The sequence below is a fragment of the Apostichopus japonicus genome, chromosome 4, assembly GCF_037975245.1.
Source record: "Apostichopus japonicus isolate 1M-3 chromosome 4, ASM3797524v1, whole genome shotgun sequence".
NCBI classification, from domain to species: Eukaryota; Metazoa; Echinodermata; class Holothuroidea; order Aspidochirotida; family Stichopodidae; genus Apostichopus; species Apostichopus japonicus.
In genome coordinates, this window is record NC_092564.1 from 454419 (window position 1) to 476688 (window position 22270).

Sequence of the window (22270 nt, forward strand, 5' to 3'; positions counted from 1 at the left end):
TTACAGTAGCCAGACAGTATCAATGGAGTGACAACACTGCTGTATCTTATACTCACTGGGATTACCAGGAACCTAGTAAGTATTAGATCAAATTGATGTAAAAGGTATTAGTAAACACTGACAGTAAGTTACAGTAGCCAGACAGTATCAATGGAGTGACAACACTGCTGTATCTATACTCACTGGTATTACCAGGAACCTAGTAAGTATTAGATCAAATTGATGTAAAAGGTATTAGTAAACACTGACAGTAAGTTACAGTAGCAGGACAGTATCAATGGAGTGACAGCACTGCTGTATCTTATACTCACTGGGATTTCCAGGAACCTAATAAGTATTAGATCAAATTGATGTAAAAGGTATTAGTAAACACTGACAGTAAGTTACAGTAACAGGACAGTATCAATGGAGTGACAACACTGCTGTATCTTATACTCACTGGGATTACCAGGAACCTAGTAAGTATTAGATCAAATTGATGTAAAAGGTATTAGTAAACACTGACAGTAAGTTACAGTAACAGGACAGTATCAATGGAGTGACAACACTGCTGTATCTTATACTCACTGGTATTACCAGGAACCAAGTAAGTATTAGATCAAATTGATGTAAAAGGTATTAGTAAACACTGACAGTAAGTTACAGTAACAGGACAGTTTCAATGGAGTGACAACACTGCTGTATCTTATACTCACTGGGATTACCAGGAACCTAGTAAGTATTAGATCAAATTGATGTAAAAGGTATTAGTAAACACTGACAGTAAGTTACAGTAACAGGACAGTATCAATGGAGTGACAACACTGCTGTATCTTATACTCACTGGTATTACCAGGAACCAAGTAAGTATTAGATCAAATTGATGTAAAAGGTATTAGTAAACACTGACAGTAAGTTACAGTAACAGGACAGTTTCAATGGAGTGACAACACTGCTGTATCTTATACTCACTGGGATTACCAGGAACCTAGTAAGTATTAGATCAAATTGATGTAAAAGGTATTAGTAAACACTGACAGTAAGTTACAGTAACAGGACAGTTTCAATGGAGTGACAACACTGCTGTATCTTATAGTCACTGGGATTACCAGGAACCTAGTAAGTATTAGATCAAATTGATGTAAAAGGTATTAGTAAATACTGACAGTAAGTTACAGTAGCCAGACAGTTTCAATGGAGTGACAACACTGCTGTATCTTATACTCACTGGGATTACCAGGACCTAGTAAGTATTAGATCAAATTGATGTAAAAGGTATTAGTAAACACTGACAGTAAGTTACAGTAACAGGACAGTTTCAATGGAGTGACAACACTGCTGTATCTTATACTCACTGGGATTACCAGGAACCTTGTAAGTATTAGATCAAATTGATGTAAAAGGTATTAGTAAACACTGACAGTAAGTTACAGTAACAGGACAGTATCAATGGAGTGACAACACTGCTGTATCTTATACTCACTGGGATTACCAGGAACCTAGTAAGTATTAGATCAAATTGATGTAAAAGGTATTAGTAAACACTGACAGGAAGTTACAGTAGCCAGACAGTATCAATGGAGTGACAACACTGCTGTATCTTATACTCACTGGGATTACCAGGAACCTAGTAAGTATTAGATCAAATTGATGTAAACGGTATTAGTAAACACTGACAGTAAGTTACAGTAGCCAGACAGTATCAATGGAGTGACAGCACTGCTGTATCTTATACTCACTGGGATTACCAGGAACCTAGTAAGTATTAGATCAAATTGATGTAAAAGGTATTAGTAAACACTGACAGTAAGTTACAGTAGCCAGACAGTATCAATGGAGTGACAGCACTGCTGTATCTTATACTCACTGGGATTACCAGGAACCTAGTAAGTATTAGATCAAATTGATGTAAAAGGTATTAGTAAACACTGACAGTAAGTTACAGTAGCCAGACAGTATCAATGGAGTGACAACACTGCTGTATCTTATACTCACTGGGATTACCAGGAACCTAGTAAGTATTAGATCAAATTGATGTAAAAGGTATTAGTAAACACTGACAGTAAGTTACAGTAGCCAGACAGTATCAATGGAGTGACAACACTGCTGTATCTTATACTCACTGGGATTACCAGGAACCTAGTAAGTATTAGATCAAATTGATGTAAAAGGTATTAGTAAACACTGACAGTAAGTTACAGTAACAGGACAGTATCAATGGAGTGACAACACTGCTGTATCTTATACTCACTGGGATTACCAGGAACCTAGTAAGTATTAGATCAAATTGATGTAAAAGGTATTAGTAAACACTGACAGTAAGTTACAGTAACAGGACAGTATCAATGGAGTGACAACACTGCTGTATCTTATACTCACTGGTATTACCAGGAACCTAGTAAGTATTAGATCAAATTGATGTTAAAGGTATTAGTAAACACTGACAGTAAGTTACAGCAGCCAGACAGTTTCAATGGAGTGACAACACTGCTGTATCTTATACTCACTGGGATTACCAGGAACCTAGTAAGTATTAGATCAAATTGATGTAAAAGGTATTAGTAAACACTGACAGTAAGTTACAGTAACAGGACAGTTTCAATGGAGTGACAACACTGCTGTATCTTATACTCACTGGGATTACCAGGAACCTAGTAAGTATTAGATCAAATTGATGTAAAAGGTATTAGTAAACACTGACAGTAAGTTACAGTAGCCAGACAGTATCAATGGAGTGACAGCACTGCTGTATCTTATACTCACTGGGATTACCAGGAACCTAGTAAGTATTAGATCAAATTGATGTAAAAGGTATTAGTAAACACTGACAGTAAGTTACAGTAGCCAGACAGTATCAATGGAGTGACAACACTGCTGTATCTTATACTCACTGGGATTACCAGGAACCTAGTAAGTATTAGATCAAATTGATGTAAAAGGTATTAGTAAACACTGACAGTAAGTTACAGTAACAGGACAGTATCAATGGAGTGACAACACTGCTGTATCTTATACTCACTGGTATTACCAGGAACCAAGTAAGTATTAGATCAAATTGATGTAAAAGGTATTAGTAAACACTGACAGTAAGTTACAGTAACAGGACAGTTTCAATGGAGTGACAACACTGCTGTATCTTATACTCACTGGGATTACCAGGAACCTAGTAAGTATTAGATCAAATTGATGTAAAAGGTATTAGTAAACACTGACAGTAAGTTACAGTAACAGGACAGTATCAATGGAGTGACAACACTGCTGTATCTTATACTCACTGGTATTACCAGGAACCTAGTAAGTATTAGATCAAATTGATGTAAAAGGTATTAGTAAACACTGACAGTAAGTTACAGTAACAGGACAGTTTCAATGGAGTGACAACACTGCTGTATCTTATACTCACTGGGATTACCAGGAACCTAGTAAGTATTAGATCAAATTGATGTAAAAGGTATTAGTAAACACTGACAGTAAGTTACAGTAACAGGACAGTATCAATGGAGTGACAACACTGCTGTATCTTATACTCACTGGTATTACCAGGAACCTAGTAAGTATGAGATCAAATTGATGTAAAAGGTATTAGTAAACACTGACAGTAAGTTACAGTAACAGGACAGTATCAATGGAGTGACAACACTGCTGTATCTTATACTCACTGGTATTACCAGGAACCTAGTAAGTATGAGATCAAATTGATGTAAAAGGTATTAGTAAACACTGACAGTAAGTTACAGTAGTAGGACAGTATCAATGGAGTGACAACACTGCTGTATCTTATACTCACTGGTATTACCAGGAACCTAGTAAGTATTAGATCAAATTGATGTAAAATGTATTAGTAAACACTGACAGTAAGTTACAGTAGTAGGACAGTATGAATGGAGTGACAGCACTGCTGTATCTTATACTCACTGGGATTACCAGGAACCTAGTAAGTATGAGATCAAATTGATGTAAAAGGTATTAGTAAACACTGACAGTAAGTTACAGTAACAGGACAGTATCAATGGAGTGACAACACTGCTGTATCTTATACTCACTGGTATTACCAGGAACCTAGTAAGTATTAGATAAAATTGATGTAAAAGGTATTAGTAAACACTGACAGTAAGTTACAGTAGCAGGACAGTATCAATGGAGTGACAGCACTGCTGTATCTTATACTCACTGGGATTACCAGGAACCTAATAAGTATTAGATAAAATTGATATAAAAGGTATTAGTAAACACTGACAGTAAGTTACAGTAACAGGACAGTATCAATGGAGTGACAACACTGCTGTATCTTATACTCACTGGTATTACCAGGAACCTAGTAAGTATGAGATCAAATTGATGCAAAAGGTATTAGTAAACACTGACAGTAAGTTACAGTAACAGGACAGTTTCAATGGAGTGACAACACTGCTGTATCTTATACTCACTGGGATTACCAGGAACCTAGTAAGTATTAGATCAAATTGATGTAAAAGGTATTAGTAAACACTGACAGTAAGTTACAGTTACAGGACAGTATCAATGGAGTGACAACACTGCTGTATCTTATACTCACTGGTATTACCAGGAACCTAGTAAGTATTAGATCAAATTGATGTAAAAGGTATTAGTAAACACTGACAGTAAGTTACAGTAGCCAGACAGTATCAATGGAGTGACAGCACTGCTGTATCTTATACTCACTGGGATTACCAGGAACCTAGTAAGTATTAGATCAAATTGATGTAACAGGTATTAGTAAACACTGACAGTAAGTTACAGTAACAGGACAGTATCAATGGAGTGACAACACTGCTGTATCTTATACTCACTGGTATTACCAGGAACCTAGTAAGTATTAGATCAAATTGATGTAAAAGGTATTAGTAAACACTGACAGTAAGTTACAGTAACAGGACAGTATCAATGGAGTGACAACACTGCTGTATCTTATACTCACTGGTATTACCAGGAACCTAGTAAGTATTAGATCAAATTGATGTAAAAGGTATTAGTAAACACTGACAGTAAGTTACAGTAGCAGGACAGTATCAATGGAGTGACAACACTGCTGTATCTTATACTCACTGGGATTACCAGGAACCTAGTAAGTATTAGATCAAATTGATGTAAAAGGTATTAGTAAACACTGACAGTAAGTTGCAGTAACAGGACAGTATCAATGGAGTGACAACACTGCTGTATCTTATACTCACTGGTATTACCAGGAACCTAGTAAGTATTAGATTAAATTGATGTAAAAGGTATTAGTAAACACTGACAGTAAGTTTACAGTAGCCAGACAGTATGAATGGAGCAACAACATTGCTGTATCTTATACTCACTGGTATTACCAGGAACCTAGTAATTATGAAACAGTTGGGGAAGGTATTGATTTCAAAATAATGAGGCACCCAGATTGGGCTCAGAAATAAAGTTATTTGACTTGAATTGCTTGCCTTCTGTAGAAGAGAACAATGGAAACTGTGTGGCAGCCACATCTGGAGCTGTTGCTGGACTATGGCAAGTTAAAAACTGTGGCTCACGTTTCAACTACCTCTGTAAGAGTGTAAGAGATGGTTACACCCCAGCACCAACTGTAACAGTGCCTGTCCCTACTGAACCCAACAATAATAATTGTGCTCCAGGCTGGATTGGTTATGGAAACAGGTGCTTTAAGGTAAGATTGAAGAGGTTTTTCATTTAATAGCCTCCTAACATTTTTATGAAATAAGAATATTAGTCCTAGCAGTTCTTAAACAAGTAAGAATCTAACTAATTCTTTGAAACATAAACATTAGTTAACATTAATAGTAAACATAATATTGACATTATATATTAATATTAACATAATATAACATAAACTTTGTCACATGTAAGGTGAAATGTTTTGACTGGACAAGACCAAGACCCGAGTGGCGTGTGTATTTGATATGGGTGGCTCATTTAAATTTTCGTACCAAAACAAAAAACCTGAAACAAAACGTAAAATGTACGCATTGCATAATCAAATATTTCACACAAACATGACGTTACTTTGGCAATAGAAAACACATCAAACATGCATTGATCTCGCTGTATGATCCCATATAGCTTGCACCTTCTTAACACTTATCACATATTTACAATATACCCTCCCTGTACGGATATTCGATGCTAACAAACTTCTCATAAATATATTTCTATACGTGCTTTTCAACCTTTCTACACATTCCGGCCTCACTTTACTCAAATAAGAAACAAGACTTACTGATTGCGTACCCTCTACTACAATGAAAGGTCTGACTTAGTATACAATATGTTATACTTAATGAATTTGGTCAGTATCCGGTTATATCTGCAGATCCTAACCCAGGTATTGTCAAGATATATAGTGCAATGGATTCACCAGGTGGGAACCTAAGTTGCCCCTAGAAATACTAGGTCACCGACGACCCTAATAGTTTACTACTGCGGGCTAATGTCTCCCAGCGGACATCACGTCCAACAGCCACTAGTAACTGCTGTGGGGCACCCAGCACCCCTTGAGCTAAGTAGTACAAAGTACGAATACCACGCCCTGACCTGCTTACCCGGCCTATTCATACCGACCCTTTACCTGCATTTTATGCAAAGTAATCTAAATAAAGACTTACACAAATTCAATTGATGCCCGTGGAGCGATCAGTGAGTCAAACAAAGGATACTAAAGGAGTGTCCAATGTTGCTAATGCGAAATTCGTGAGCAAAACAGAAAACAAATGAATATTCATGGTAATTTATACAGCTGCACGATAGTCGTTAGACTTGTGTCAAGCATACTAGTGACGAACATGAACAATAGAGCAAAATCACATGAGTTTGTCTTTGTCTTTCTTTGAAGGTTTTTAACTTTGGAGACTTAACCATCCAGTTGCGTAACTGGCAAATTGCTCTTAGTCGATGCAGGGCGATTGGAGGTGACCTTGCTAGCTTCCACAGTGCAGATGAAGAAAATTACTTCAAAGAACAAGTAGGGAATCTGTGAGTAATTGATGCTGTATCATATGTATCTAAACATGACAATTTGAATGGAACAATACAAACCTTTTACCTCAACTAAAGAATTTTAGTTAAAATATAATGTTACCAACCATATCTTATTTGCATTAAGATATTTGAAGATATTGGTTTCATGGTTTTGATACCATATGCAGTGATATTAGTTTGCAGAACTGATTTGATATCTGTTTATTAACTTCATAAACTAATGAAGTTCCTGATCAATAAAGCTTTTGCATTTTTCCTTTTCCGAATAAGTGAAAACGATGGATTCTGGATTGGCCTTCATGACAGATCTACTGAGAAAGGTAAGTTTCATCAATTACTTGGGAGACAAAAGTTTACTGTGTTTTAGTTTATGTGATAGTAACTTTTTGGTCAATGTTTTTGCATGAAATTCTGAACCTGTTATTTCCTGTTTGACTCTGACATGGTTACTGCCTTACTTAATCTAGCTATATGCTCTGCTGAAATTCAAAACGATTAATGTGAGTGCATGCAGTTCTAAGGTGTCTAATATTTGCTTTTTGACTAGACTTAATATTAAGCTGCTGATAATTTCGAAACGATACAGTGAAATAAATTTGATACATATGGCATTTCTACGACCTCAGTGTGTACCTTGAGCGTACTTTAGTTGTGTACCTTGAGTGGACATTTATTATTATTATTATTATAGGTTTTGAGTGGACAGATGGCTCCGTTGTGGACTATGTGGCTTGGAACCCGGATGAACCAAATAATCAAGCACTTATTGGTGAAGACTGCGTGGAGATGAGGTTTGATGGAAGAGGATGGAATGACAAGCTATGCACAAGTCTTAAAAGCTGGGTCTGCCAAATAGAGAGAGGTAATACACCGAATACAACCTACCCTATTAAAAAATAGAGAGGAGGTCAACAGAAATAAGTGTACCCACTTAAGAAATGTAGAGAGTTAATACACAAAATATTGCCTACCCAATTAAGAAATAAAAATAAAATAAAACTGTTAGCAAACTGCTACACAGAATACAGACATGTTAATGAGCATGGTGAACACAAAGAGATAGATGTAAGGGGATTAGTAGACAAGGGATGGAGAGAAGAGAGAAAGAAAGGAGAGGTAGGAGATAAACAGTGCAGTCACAATGAGAGGATTAAGGGAAGGGGGTAGGGAATAAACTGGAGAAGGACTTTGTGTTCACCATGCTCATTAACCTGTCTGTATTCTGTGCATGTTTTTGTCCCCTCTGTTACTATGACTTGTCATTGAGCCTTTGAAGAAGATCCTGCTAGGATCAAAATGTCAGGCCAACTTACTTTTACACAATTAAGAAATAGGGAGAGGTAATTCTTATACTATAGCCTACTCAATAAAGAAATAGGGAGAGGTAATTCTTACAATATAGCCTACCCAATAAAGAAATAGGGAGTAATAACTCTCAAAATATAGCCTACCCAATAAAGAAATAGGGAGAGGTAATTCTTAATATATAGCCTATCCAATAAAGAAATAGGGAGAGGTAATTCTTACAATATAGCCTACCCAATAAAGAAATAGGGAGAGGTAATTCTTACAATATAGCCTACCCAATAAAGAAATAGGGAGTAATAACTCTCAAAATATAGCCTACCCAATAAAGAAATAGGGAGAGGTAATTCTTAATATATAGCCTATCCAATAAAGAAATAGGGAGAGGTAATTCTTACAATATAGCCTACCCAATAAAGAAATAGGGAGAGGTAATTCTTACAATATAGCCTACCCAATAAAGAAACAGGGAGTAATAACTCTCAAAATATAGCCTACCCAATAAAGAAATAGGGAGAGGTAATTCTTACAATATAGCCTATCCAATAAAGAAATAGGGAGAGGTAATTCTTACAATATAGCCTACCCAATAAAGAAATAGGGAGAGGTAATTCTTACAATATAGCCTATCCAATAAAGAAATAGGGAGAGGTAATTCTTACAATATAGCCTACCCAATAAAGAAATAGGGAGAGGTAATTCTTACAATATAGCCTATCCAATAAAGATATAGGGAGAGGTAATTCTTACAATATAGCCTACCCAATAAAGAAATAGGGAGAGGTAATTCTTACAATATAGCCTACCCAATAAAGAAATAGGGAGAGGTAATTCTTACAATAAAGCCTATCCAATAAAGAAATAGGGAGAGGTAATTCTTACAATATAGCCTACCCAATAAAGAAATAGGTAGAGGTAATTCTTACAATATAGCCTACCCAATAGAGAAATAGGGAGAGATAACTCTCAAAATATAGCCTACCCAATGAAGAAATAGGGAGAGGTAATTCTTACAATATAGCCTATCCAATAAAGAAATAGGGAGAGGTAATTCTTACAATATAGCCTACCCAATAAAGAAATAGGGAGAGGTAATTCCCACAATATAGCCTACCCAATAAAGAAATAGGGAGAGGTAATTCTTACAATATAGCCTATCCAATAAAGAAATAGGGAGAGGTAATTCTTACAATATAGCCTACCCAATAAAGAAATAGGGAGTAATAACTCTCAAAATATAGCCTACCCAATAAAGAAATAGGGAGAGGTAATTCTTACAATATAGCCTACCCAATAAAGAAATAGGGAGAGGTAATTCTTACAATATAGCCTACCCAATAAAGAAATAGGGAGAGGTAATTCTTACAATATAGCCTACCCAATAAAGAAATAGGGAGAGGTAATTCCCAAAATATAGCCTACCCAATAAAGAAATAGGGAGAGGTAATTCTTACAATATAGCCTATCTAATAAAGAAATAGGGAGAGGTAATTCTTACAATATGGCCTATCCAATAAAGAAATAGGGAGAGGTAATTCTTACAATATAGCCTGCCCAATAAAGAAATAGGGAGAGGTAATTCCCACAATATAGCCTACCCAATAAAGAAATAGGGAGAGGTAATTCTTACAATATAGCCTACCCAATAAAGAAATAGGGAGAGGTAATTCTTACAATATAGCCTACCCAATAAAGAAATAGGGAGAGGTAATTCTTACAATATAGCCTATCCAATAAAGAAATAGGGAGAGGTAATTCTTACAATATAGCCTATCCAATAAAGAAATAGGGAGAGGTAATTCTTACAATATAGCCTATCCAATAAAGAAATAGGGAGAGGTAATTCTACAATATAGCCTACCCAATAAAGAAATAGGGAGAGGTAATTCTTACAATATAGCCTATCCAATAGAGAAATAGGGAGAGGTAATTCTTACAATATAGCCTATCCAATAAAGAAATAGGGAGAGGTAATTCTTACAATATAGCCTATCCAATAAAGAAATAGGGAGAGGTAATTCTACAATATAGCCTACCCAATAAAGAAATAGGGAGAGGTAATTCCCACAATATAGCCTACCCAATAAAGAAATAGGGAGAGGTAATTCTTACAATATAGCCTACCCAATAAAGAAATAGGGAGAGGTAATTCTTACAATATAGCCTACCCAATAAAGAAATAGGGAGTAATAACTCTCAAAATATAGCCTACCCAATAAAGAAATAGGGAGAGGTAATTCTTACAATATAGCTAGGGAGAGGTAATTCCCACAATATAGCCTACCCAATAAAGAAATAGGGAGAGGTAATTCTTACAATATAGCCTACCCAATTAAGAAATAAAAATAAAATAAAACTGTTAGCAAACTGCTACACAGAATACAGACATGTTAATGAGCATGGTGAACACAAAGAGATAGATGTAAGGGGATTAGTAGACAAGGGATGGAGAGAAGAGAGAAAGAAAGGAGAGGTAGGAGATAAACAGTGCAGTCACAAATAGAGGATTAAGGGAAGGGGGTAGGGAATAAACTGGAGAAGGACTTTGTGTTCACCATGCTCATTAACCTGTCTGTATTCTGTGCATGTTTTTGTCCCCTCTGTTACTATGACTTGTCATTGAGCCTTTGAAGAAGATCCTGCTAGGATCAAAATGTCAGGCCAACTTACTTTTACACAATTAAGAAATAGGGAGAGGTAATTCTTATACTATAGCCTACTCAATAAAGAAATAGGGAGAGGTAATTCTTACAATATAGCCTACCCAATAAAGAAATAGGGAGTAATAACTCTCAAAATATAGCCTACCCAATAAAGAAATAGGGAGAGGTAATTCTTAATATATAGCCTATCCAATAAAGAAATAGGGAGAGGTAATTCTTACAATATAGCCTACCCAATAAAGAAATAGGGAGAGGTAATTCTTACAATATAGCCTACCCAATAAAGAAATAGGGAGTAATAACTCTCAAAATATAACCTACCCAATAAAGAAATAGGGAGAGGTAATTCTTAATATATAGCCTATCCAATAAAGAAATAGGGAGAGGTAATTCTTACAATATAGCCTACCCAATAAAGAAATAGGGAGAGGTAATTCTTACAATATAGCCTACCCAATAAAGAAACAGGGAGTAATAACTCTCAAAATATAGCCTACCCAATAAAGAAATAGGGAGAGGTAATTCTTACAATATAGCCTACCCAATAAAGAAATAGGGAGAGGTAATTCTTACAATATAGCCTATCCAATAAAGAAATAGGGAGAGGTAATTCTTACAATATAGCCTACCCAATAAAGAAATAGGGAGAGGTAATTCTTAATATATAGCCTATCCAATAAAGAAATAGGGAGAGGTAATTCTTACAATATAGCCTACCCAATAAAGAAATAGGGAGAGGTAATTCCCACAATATAGCCTACCCAATAAAGAAATAGGGAGAGGTAATTCTTACAATATAGCCTATCCAATAAAGAAATAGGGAGAGGTAATTCTTAATATATAGCCTATCCAATAAAGAAATAGGGAGAGGTAATTCTTACAATATAGCCTACCCAATAAAGAAATAGGGAGAGGTAATTCTTACAATATAGCCTACCCAATAAAGAAACAGGGAGTAATAACTCTCAAAATATAGCCTACCCAATAAAGAAATAGGGAGAGGTAATTCTTACAATATAGCCTACCCAATAAAGAAATAGGGAGAGGTAATTCTTACAATATAGCCTATCCAATAAAGAAATAGGGAGAGGTAATTCTTACAATATAGCCTACCCAATAAAGAAATAGGGAGAGGTAATTCTTACAATATAGCCTACCCAATAAAGAAACAGGGAGTAATAACTCTCAAAATATAGCCTACCCAATAAAGAAATAGGGAGAGGTAATTCTTACAATATAGCCTATCCAATAAAGAAATAGGGAGAGGTAATTCTTACAATATAGCCTACCCAATAAAGAAATAGGGAGAGGTAATTCTTACAATATAGCCTACCCAATAAAGAAATAGGGAGAGGTAATTCTTACAATATAGCCTATCCAATAAAGATATAGGGAGAGGTAATTCTTACAATATAGCCTACCCAATAAAGAAATAGGGAGAGGTAATTCTTACAATATAGCCTATCCAATAAAGAAATAGGGAGAGGTAATTCTTACAATATAGCCTACCCAATAAAGAAATAGGGAGAGGTAATTCCCACAATATAGCCTACCCAATAAAGAAATAGGGAGAGGTAATTCTTACAATATAGCCTATCCAATAAAGAAATAGGGAGAGGTAATTCTTACAATATAGCCTACCCAATAAAGAAATAGGGAGTAATAACTCTCAAAATATAGCCTACCCAATAAAGAAATAGGGAGAGGTAATTCTTACAATATAGCCTACCCAATAAAGAAATAGGGAGAGGTAATTCTTACAATATAGCCTACCCAATAAAGAAATAGGGAGAGGTAATTCTTACAATATAGCCTATCCAATAAAGAAATAGGGAGAGGTAATTCTTACAATATAGCCTACCCAATAAAGAAATAGGGAGAGGTAATTCCCACAATATAGCCTACCCAATAAAGAAATAGGAAGAGGTAATTCTTACAATATAGCCTATCCAATAAAGAAATAGGGAGAGGTAATTCTTACAATATAGCCTATCCAATAAAGAAATAGGGAGAGGTAATTCTTACAATATAGCCTACCCAATAAAGAAATAGGGAGAGGTAATTCCCACAATATAGCCTACCCAATAAAGAAATAGGGAGAGGTAATTCTTACAATATAGCCTACCCAATAAAGAAATAGGGAGAGGTAATTCTTACAATATAGCCTACCCAATAAAGAAATAGGGAGTAATAACTCTCAAAATATAGCCTACCCAATAAAGAAATAGGGAGAGGTAATTCTTACAATATAGCCTACCCAATAAAGAAATAGGGAGAGGTAATTCCCACAATATAGCCTACCCAATAAAGAAATAGGGAGAGGTAATTCTTACAATATAGCCTACTCAATAAAGAAATAGGGAGAGGTAATTCTTACAATATAGCCTACCCAATAAAGAAATAGGGAGTAATAACTCTCAAAATATAGCCTACCCAATAAAGAAATAGGGAGAGGTAATTCTTAATATATAGCCTACCCAATAAAGAAATAGGGAGAGGTAATTCTTACAATATAGCCTACCCAATAAAGAAATAGGGAGAGGTAATTCCCACAATATAGCCTACCCAATAAAGAATTAGGGAGAGGTAATTCTTACAATAAAGCCTACCCAATAAAGAAATAGGGAGAGGTAATTCTTACAATATAGCCTACCCAATAAAGAAATAGGGAGTAATAACTCTCAAAATATAGCCTACCCAATAAAGAAATAGGGAGAGGTAATTCTTACAATATAGCCTTCCCAAAAAAGAAATAGGGAGAGGTAATTCTTACAATATAGCCTACCCAATAGAGAAATAGGGAGAGATAACTCTCAAAATATAGCCTACCCAATGAAGAAATAGGGAGAGGTAATTCTTACAATATAGCCTATCCAATAAAGAAATAGGGAGAGGTAATTCTTACAATATAGCCTACCCAATAAAGAAATATGGAGAGGTAATTCCCACAATATAGCCTACCCAATAAAGAAATAGGGAGAGGTAATTCTTACAATATAGCCTATCCAATAAAGAAATAGGGAGAGGTAATTCTTACAATATAGCCTACCCAATAAAGAAATAGGGAGTAATAACTCTCAAAATATAGCCTACCCAATAAAGAAATAGGGAGAGGTAATTCTTACAATATAGCCTACCCAATAAAGAAATAGGGAGAGGTAATTCTTACAATATAGCCTACCCAATAAAGAAATAGGGAGAGGTAATTCTTACAATATAGCCTATCCAATAAAGAAATAGGGAGAGGTAATTCTTACAATATAGCCTACCCAATAAAGAAATAGGGAGAGGTAATTCCCACAATATAGCCTACCCAATAAAGAAATAGGGAGAGGTAATTCTTACAATATAGCCTATCCAATAAAGAAATAGGGAGAGGTAATTCTTACAATATAGCCTATCCAATAAAGAAATAGGGAGAGGTAATTCTTACAATATAGCCTACCCAATAAAGAAATAGGGAGAGGTAATTCCCACAATATAGCCTACCCAATAAAGAAATAGGGAGAGGTAATTCTTACAATATAGCCTACCCAATAAAGAAATAGGGAGAGGTAATTCTTACAATATAGCCTACCCAATAAAGAAATAGGGAGTAATAACTCTCAAAATATAGCCTACCCAATAAAGAAATAGGGAGAGGTAATTCTTACAATATAGCCTACCCAAAAAAGAAATAGGGAGAGGTAATTCCCACAATATAGCCTACCCAATAAAGAAATAGGGAGAGGTAATTCTTACAATATAGCCTATCCAATAAAGAAATAGGGAGAGGTAATTCCCACAATATAGCCTACCCAATAAAGAAATAAGGAGAGGTAATTCTTACAATATAGCCTATCCAATAAAGAAATAGGGAGAGGTAATTCTTACAATATAGCCTACTCAATAAAGATATAGGGAGAGGTAATTCTTACAATATAGCCTACCCAATAAAGAAATAGGGAGAGGTAATTCCCACAATATAGCCTACCCAATAAAGAAATAGGGAGAGGTAATTCTTACAATATAGCCTACCCAATAAAGAAATAGGGAGAGGTAATTCTTACAATATAGCCTACCCAATAAAGAAATAGGGAGAGGTAATTCTTACAATATAGCCTACCCAATAAAGAAATAGGGAGAGATAACTCTCAAAATATAGCCTATCCAATAAAGAAATAGGGAGAGGTAATTCTAACAATATAACCTACCCAATAAAGAAATAAAGAGAGGTAAGGAAGTAAACTGCAGGTTAGGGGCCGGGGGGGATATTGCATAATATAGGGCTCTTCGCAATTACCTTGTAAGTGATTGGCAAGGCTTGCAGGAGTGTTCCTTTGGGGAGGAAAGACAGCCATTCAAGAGACAGCAGACAGAACACAATAAACAAAATCCTTTAATTGAACAAAATGAAAATCTTTTACCAGAAATTATGATAATGCACGACTGTATAAATTGCAAACATCCAGACCTTCTTACACACAAGAGGCAATTCTTTAGACTATACAGTAGTATAACAGATAACCATACAGATCAACAGAATAATTACTATAAGTCAACAAATACATATTAGAAATAGACTCACTGTTAATCCATACAGATCAACAGACTAATTACTATAAGTTAACAAATACATATTAGAAATAAACTCACTGTTATACCATACAGATCAACAGACTAATTACTATAAGTTAACAAATACATATTAGAAATAGACTCACAGTTAAACCATAAAGATCAACAGAATAATTACTATAAGTGAACAAATACATATTAGAAATAGACTCACTGTTAATCCATACAGATCAACAGAATAATTACTATAAGTTAACAAATACATATTAGAAATAGACTCACTGTTAATCCATACAGGTCAACAGAATAATTACTATAAGTTAACAAATACATATTAGAAATAGACTCACTGTTAATCCATACAGACCAACAGGATAATTACTATAAGTTAACAAATACATATTAGAAATAGACTCACAGTTAAACCATAAAGATCAACAGAATAATTACTGTAAGTTAACAAATACATATTAGAAATAGACTCACTGTTAATCCAAACAGATCAACAGGATAATTACTATAAGTTAACAAATACATATTAGAAATAGACTCACTGTTAATCCATACAGATCAACAGAATAATTACTATAAGTGAACAAATACATATTAGAAATAGACTCACTGTTAATCCAAACAGATCAACAGACTAATTACTATAAGTTAACAAATACATATTAGAAATAAACTCACAGTTAAACCATAAAGATCAACAGAATAATTACTATAAGTGAACAAATACATATTAGAAATAGACTCACTGTTAATCCAAACAGATCAACAGACTAATTACTATAAGTTAACAAATACATATTAGAAATAAACTCACAGTTAAACCATAAAGATCAACAGAATAATTACTATCATGGGCGGCGATCCTGGGGGGAAGGGGGGGATATATCCCCCCATGAAAATGGGTGGAGGGGATGTAATACACCATATCCCCCCCACCAAATGCCAGGGATAAGTATATTTATATGCCTACATTTATGCATCATCGTGAATGTACGGCTCTTTTTTAGCTTCATTTCTCGCCTACCATAAACGCAGTGCGATCTTTGCAAATAAAAAGTCTTTATCTTTATCACGATATTGATATAGTACATACTGTATATGCACCCTCATAGTATTCATATAGGCCCTATAGTAGGCCTACACACGTAAATGTTCCCTCGAACAGCTGAAAATCTCATGTTACCAGGGTAATGCTTAATACACGTTTCACCTGGATGCCCTAGCAATCGGTACCTAGGAATGTAACTATGTGTTATTGTGTATTGCATGTGTATAGGCCTATAATAGCCTGCATGAGGCCATTTTCTTCATCGAATAATATAAAAGAGCTCTCGAACATTCTAACGTAGCGCCTGAAACAAGATTGACAGGGGCAATTTTCCCAAAATAACACCCGAAATTAAAAAAAAAAGGATTTTGGATCCTGATTATGAGATATTTCGGACATGATATCCCTATTTTAAAGTTGGGTATATGCCACTTGGAAACCTTGGGAAGTGCCGTGTCCGGCCATCTAGAGGGTTTGTTAATCCCAAAATTTTCTTGTACGCTTCGCGCCAACTCATGGTGGCGCTACACTTAGATAGTCAACAAGGTCATATCCCCCCCACTCGGAAGTACGGATCGCCGCCCATGATTACTATAAGTGAACAAATACATATTAGAAATAGACTCATTGTTAATCCATACAGATCAACAGAATAATTACTATAAGTTAACAAATAGATATTAGAAATAGACTCACTGTTAATCCATACAGATCAACAGGATAATTACTATAAGTTAACAAATACATATTAGAAATAGACTCACTGTTAAACCATACAGATCAACAGGATAATTACTATAAGTTAACAAATAGATATAAGAAATAGACTCACTTGTTAATCCAAACAGATCAACTGAATAACTACCATAAGTTAACAAATACATATTAGAAATAGACTCACTGTTATACCATACAGATGAACACAATAATTACTATAAGTCAACAAATACATATTAGAAATAGACTCACTGTTAATCCATACAGATCAACAGAATAATTACTATAAGTTAACAAATAGATATAAGAAATAGACTCACTTGTTAATCCATACAGATCAACAGAATAATTACTATAAGTTAACAAATACATATTAGAAATAGACTCACTGTTAATCCAAACAGATCAACAGGATAATTACTATAAGTTAACAAATACATATTAGAAATAGACTCACTGTTAATCCATACAGATCAACAGAATAATTACTATAAGTTAACAAATACATATTAGAAATAGACTCACTGTTAATCCATACAGACCAACAGGATAATTACTATAAGTTAACAAATACATATTAGAAATAGACTCACAGTTAAACCATAAAGATCAACAGAATAATTACTGTAAGTTAACAAATACATATTAGAAATAGACTCACTGTTAATCCAAACAGATCAACAGGATAATTACTATAAGTTAACAAATACATATTAGAAATAGACTCACTGTTAATCCATACAGATCAACAGAATAATTACTATAAGTTAACAAATACATATTAGAAATAGACTCACTGTTAATCCATACAGATCAACATAATAATTACTATAAGTTAACAAATACATATTAGAAATAGACTCACTGTTAATCCAAACAGATCAACAGACTAATTACTATAAGTTAACAAATACATATTAGAAATAGACTCACAGTTAAACCATACAGATCAACAGAATAATTACTATAAGTTAACAAATAGATATTAGAAATAGACTCACTGTTAATCCAAACAGATCAACAGAATAATTACTATAAGTTAACAAATACATATTAGAAATAGACTCACTGTTAATCCAAACAGATCAACAGACTAATTACTATAAGTTAACAAATACATATTAGAAATAGACTCACAGTTAAACCATACAGATCAACAGAATAATTACTATAAGTTAACAAATAGATATTAGAAATAGACTCACTGTTAATCCAAACAGATCAACAGAATAATTACTATAAGTCAACAAATACCTATTAGAAATAGACTCACTGTTAAACCATACAGATCAACAGAATATTTACTATAAGTTAACAAATACATATTAGAAATAGACTCACTGTTAATCCAAACAGATCAACAGAATAATTACTATAAGTTAACAAATACATATTAGAAATAGACTCACTGTTAATCCATACAGATCAACAGAATAATTACTATAAGTTAACAAATACATATTAGAAAAAGACTCACTGTTAATCCATACAGATCAACAGGATAATTACTATAAGTGAACAAATAGATATTAGAAATAGACTCACTGTTAAACCATACAGATCAACAGAATAATTACTATAAGTTAACAAATACATATTAGAAATAGACTCACTGTTAAACCATAAAGATCAACAGAATAATTACTATAAGTGAACAAATACATATAAGAAATAGACTCACTGTTAATCCAAACAGATCAATAGAATAATTACTATAAGTCAACAAATACCTATTAGAAATAGACTCACTGTTAAACCATACAGATCAACAGAATATTTACTATAAGTTAACAAATACATATTAGAAATAGACTCACTGTTAATCCAAACAGATCAACAGAATAATTACTATAAGTTAACAAATACATATTAGAAATAGACTCACTGTTATACCATACAGATCAACAGAATAATTACCATAAGTTAACAAATACATATTAGAAATAAACTCACTGTTAAACCTTACAAATGGCAGTTATCATCACTCCTTGAAATAAACACATTAAGATATGAATATACTCTTTAAACATTACATATCCTAATTGTACACAAACCATAGTCTACCCAGGTAAGAAATAAAGAGAGGTAATACAAAAGATATAGCCCACCCAATTAAGAAACAGAGAGAGTTAATTATTCACAAAATATAGCATACCCAATTAAGAAGTAGAGAGAGTTAACTATACACAAAATATAGCATACCCAATTAAGAAGTAGAGAGAGTTAATTATACACAAAATATAGCATACCCAATGAAGAAACAGAGAGTTAATTATACACAAAATATAGCATACCCAATTAAGAAACAGAGAGAGTTAATTATACACAAAATATAGCATACCCAATTAAGAAACAAAGAGAGATAATTATACACAAAATATAGCATACCCAATTAAGAAACAGAGAGAGTTAATTATTCACAAAATATAGCATACCCAATTAAGAAGTAGAAAGAGTTAATTTTACACAAAATATAGCATACCCAATTAAGAAGTAGAGAGAGTTAATTATACACAAAATATAGCATACCCAATTAAGAAACAGAGAGAGTTAATTATACACAAAATATAGCATACCCAATTAAGAAACAGAGAGAGTTAATTATACACAAAATATAGCATACCCAATTAAGAAACAGAGAGAGTTAATTATGCACAAAATATAGTCTAACCCAGGTAAGAAATAAAGAGAATTAATTACACAAAACATAGTCTACCCAATTAAGAAATGAAGAGAGGTAATACAAAAGATATAGCTTACCCATTTAAGAAGTAAAGAGATTTAATACATAAATTATAGCCTACTCAATTAAGGTTTGCAATTGGCTGTTGAAGTCAATTTGTAATTCCACATACTCACCTGCAGAAGTCATAGTTTGTCATGGTATATTTAGGAGACATTTTTATTGGTATTGCTATTGGTATTGTTATTGGTATTCAATATCAAAGCCATTTCCAATGCTATGCCTCATACTTTTATTTCTTGTATTATTCTCCAGGCAAAGTACCATCAGACACCCCAGCACCACCTCCCAGTTTACCTCCATGTGAGTACCAATAATTACCTCTGCTTTATTGTCTTGCAGTTCTCTATAATACAGAAACATTGCATAAAGTCACAAAAAGATATATATCTTAAAATTGCAGTATGCCTGTATTACTGCATTCCTGTATGCCTCTATGCCTGTATGTCTGTATTCCTGTATTCCTGTATGCCTGTAGTCTGAATTAAGCTTATTCATCTTTCTGAGTACATCCATCTTCTAGTCACAGATTAGCTTAAAGGGTGTGAAGACTCGCGCAAAAAGAAACGTCTAATGCCTGTCATCTGACCTAGTTTCGAATGAGGTGTAACAGAAGTGTTAGACACCACCATTGATACCAGAAAATACACACACACACAGCTTGCTACCATGGGTAATTAGACACTAGTGTACAGTCAGTACATACAGCTGCGGTCAATACCCACAACACAGTGTACAAACAATAGAGCGATGGACATCTCAGGTCCAGCTAGAAGATGATAAGGTATCAAGTTTCATTACTGTACTGTCTTCATTTTGTAGCGACACGAACAAAACGTCACTTGCAAGCAACGGAAAGTTAATTTTTCAGATGGCCGCATGCGGTTTGGGGCGAGTCTTCAATGCCTTTTAATTCTGTTTTTCTGTAGATACTCCCTGCCCTACTGCCCAGGATTGGATTCTTGAAGGCGACTACTGCTACTACTTCAGTGCTGGAGCCAACACAAGACTTAGCTGGACAGATGCTAATACCTGGTGCATGGATAATGGAGGCTACTTGGTGTCCATTCATGGCAAGGATGAACAGGACATGTTGATCTATTATGTAAGATTGGTTTCTCAACATATTAATCATAGGTTGCAGAGATAAAGGAGTTGTAAAATTATTTTCTTTGTGTAGCTTAATAAGCAAAATGATACTAATGTTTACTTGATACCATAATGACAGGTTATATTAGGATTAAGGATTTCTTTCATTTACTGAGTCACATTGTTTGAGAAAATATTTCGGAATAAAAACTTAATCTCGCTCACACTTTTATGAATTTTTAGGGATTTGGAACACTGTTTTTTACTTTCTGTGCTGACGCAGTTTGTGTTAGATATTTTGGTTAAATATTAAGTGTTTTAGTCGTAGAACTTAACCTTCTTTGACCATTCTTTCAAAGTAATTTAAATCGAAAGAAATACATGCATCCTTCGTTCTATAATTCAATAGTTTCTGTTGACACAGCTATTATTATTATTGCTCCTTATTATTTGAGTGTAGTCGTATTTAATGACATTATTCTTTCTTTTGTACAGGGTAGTACATACAGTTACAACTCACATTGGATTGGAATCAGAGAATACGAGATCTCAGGAACATTGTCGTAAGCAAGCATCAGTTCTAGTAGATTCTTAAGGTGTTTTTGTTGCCCCTGACTAAGCTATAAAGACTTAAATTAGTCAGCTATGGGTAGGCGGGAGGGTGGCACTGTGTTAGTTTAAGTCAAGTGTCAGCATTTTAACAAACCTCTGCATTTATTTGTGACAAAAGTTCATAACATCTTAACTGTAAAGGAACATCTTGTCTTGTCTACTTTCGAAGACTGTTCTTAGGATTTTATCACTGTTTTAGTTTCTTTATGGTTTGGAATTGTCTAAACTTTCACCTAGTTTAGTATTATATCAGCATGATTTGTAGTTTAAACTGCACAAATGTAGCTAGCTTGATATCTGGAATAAGCTTTGTTGTATCTGCCCTTATATAGCCATATCAAAACTAATATGGTATCTGTTAAGGTTTTAATACATAGTATATGCCCTTATATAGCCATATTATAACTAATATGGATATCACCAAACACTTTTAATGTTAAATCTGCCCTTATATTAACTAATATGGAAATCTGAAATTGCTATTAATATATTGTATATGCCCTTATATAGCCATATCATAACTAATATGGATATCTGGAATACACTTTTAATATGTAG

At 34.1% G+C, this 22270-nt stretch overlaps 1 protein-coding gene across 1 annotated transcript in view; it reads left to right on the forward strand.

The window, feature by feature from the left end:
- Positions 1–22270, forward strand: part of LOC139966044 (macrophage mannose receptor 1-like) — a 130239-nt gene that overhangs the window by 61819 nt on the left and 46150 nt on the right. The window contains exons 29-35 of the mRNA XM_071968678.1: positions 5427–5638; positions 6821–6960; positions 7237–7286; positions 7658–7828; positions 20267–20314; positions 20941–21116; positions 21596–21663. Of these exons, the coding sequence (XP_071824779.1) occupies positions 5427–5638; positions 6821–6960; positions 7237–7286; positions 7658–7828; positions 20267–20314; positions 20941–21116; positions 21596–21663 (865 nt within the window). The remainder of the gene's footprint in view (positions 1–5426; positions 5639–6820; positions 6961–7236; positions 7287–7657; positions 7829–20266; positions 20315–20940; positions 21117–21595; positions 21664–22270) is intronic.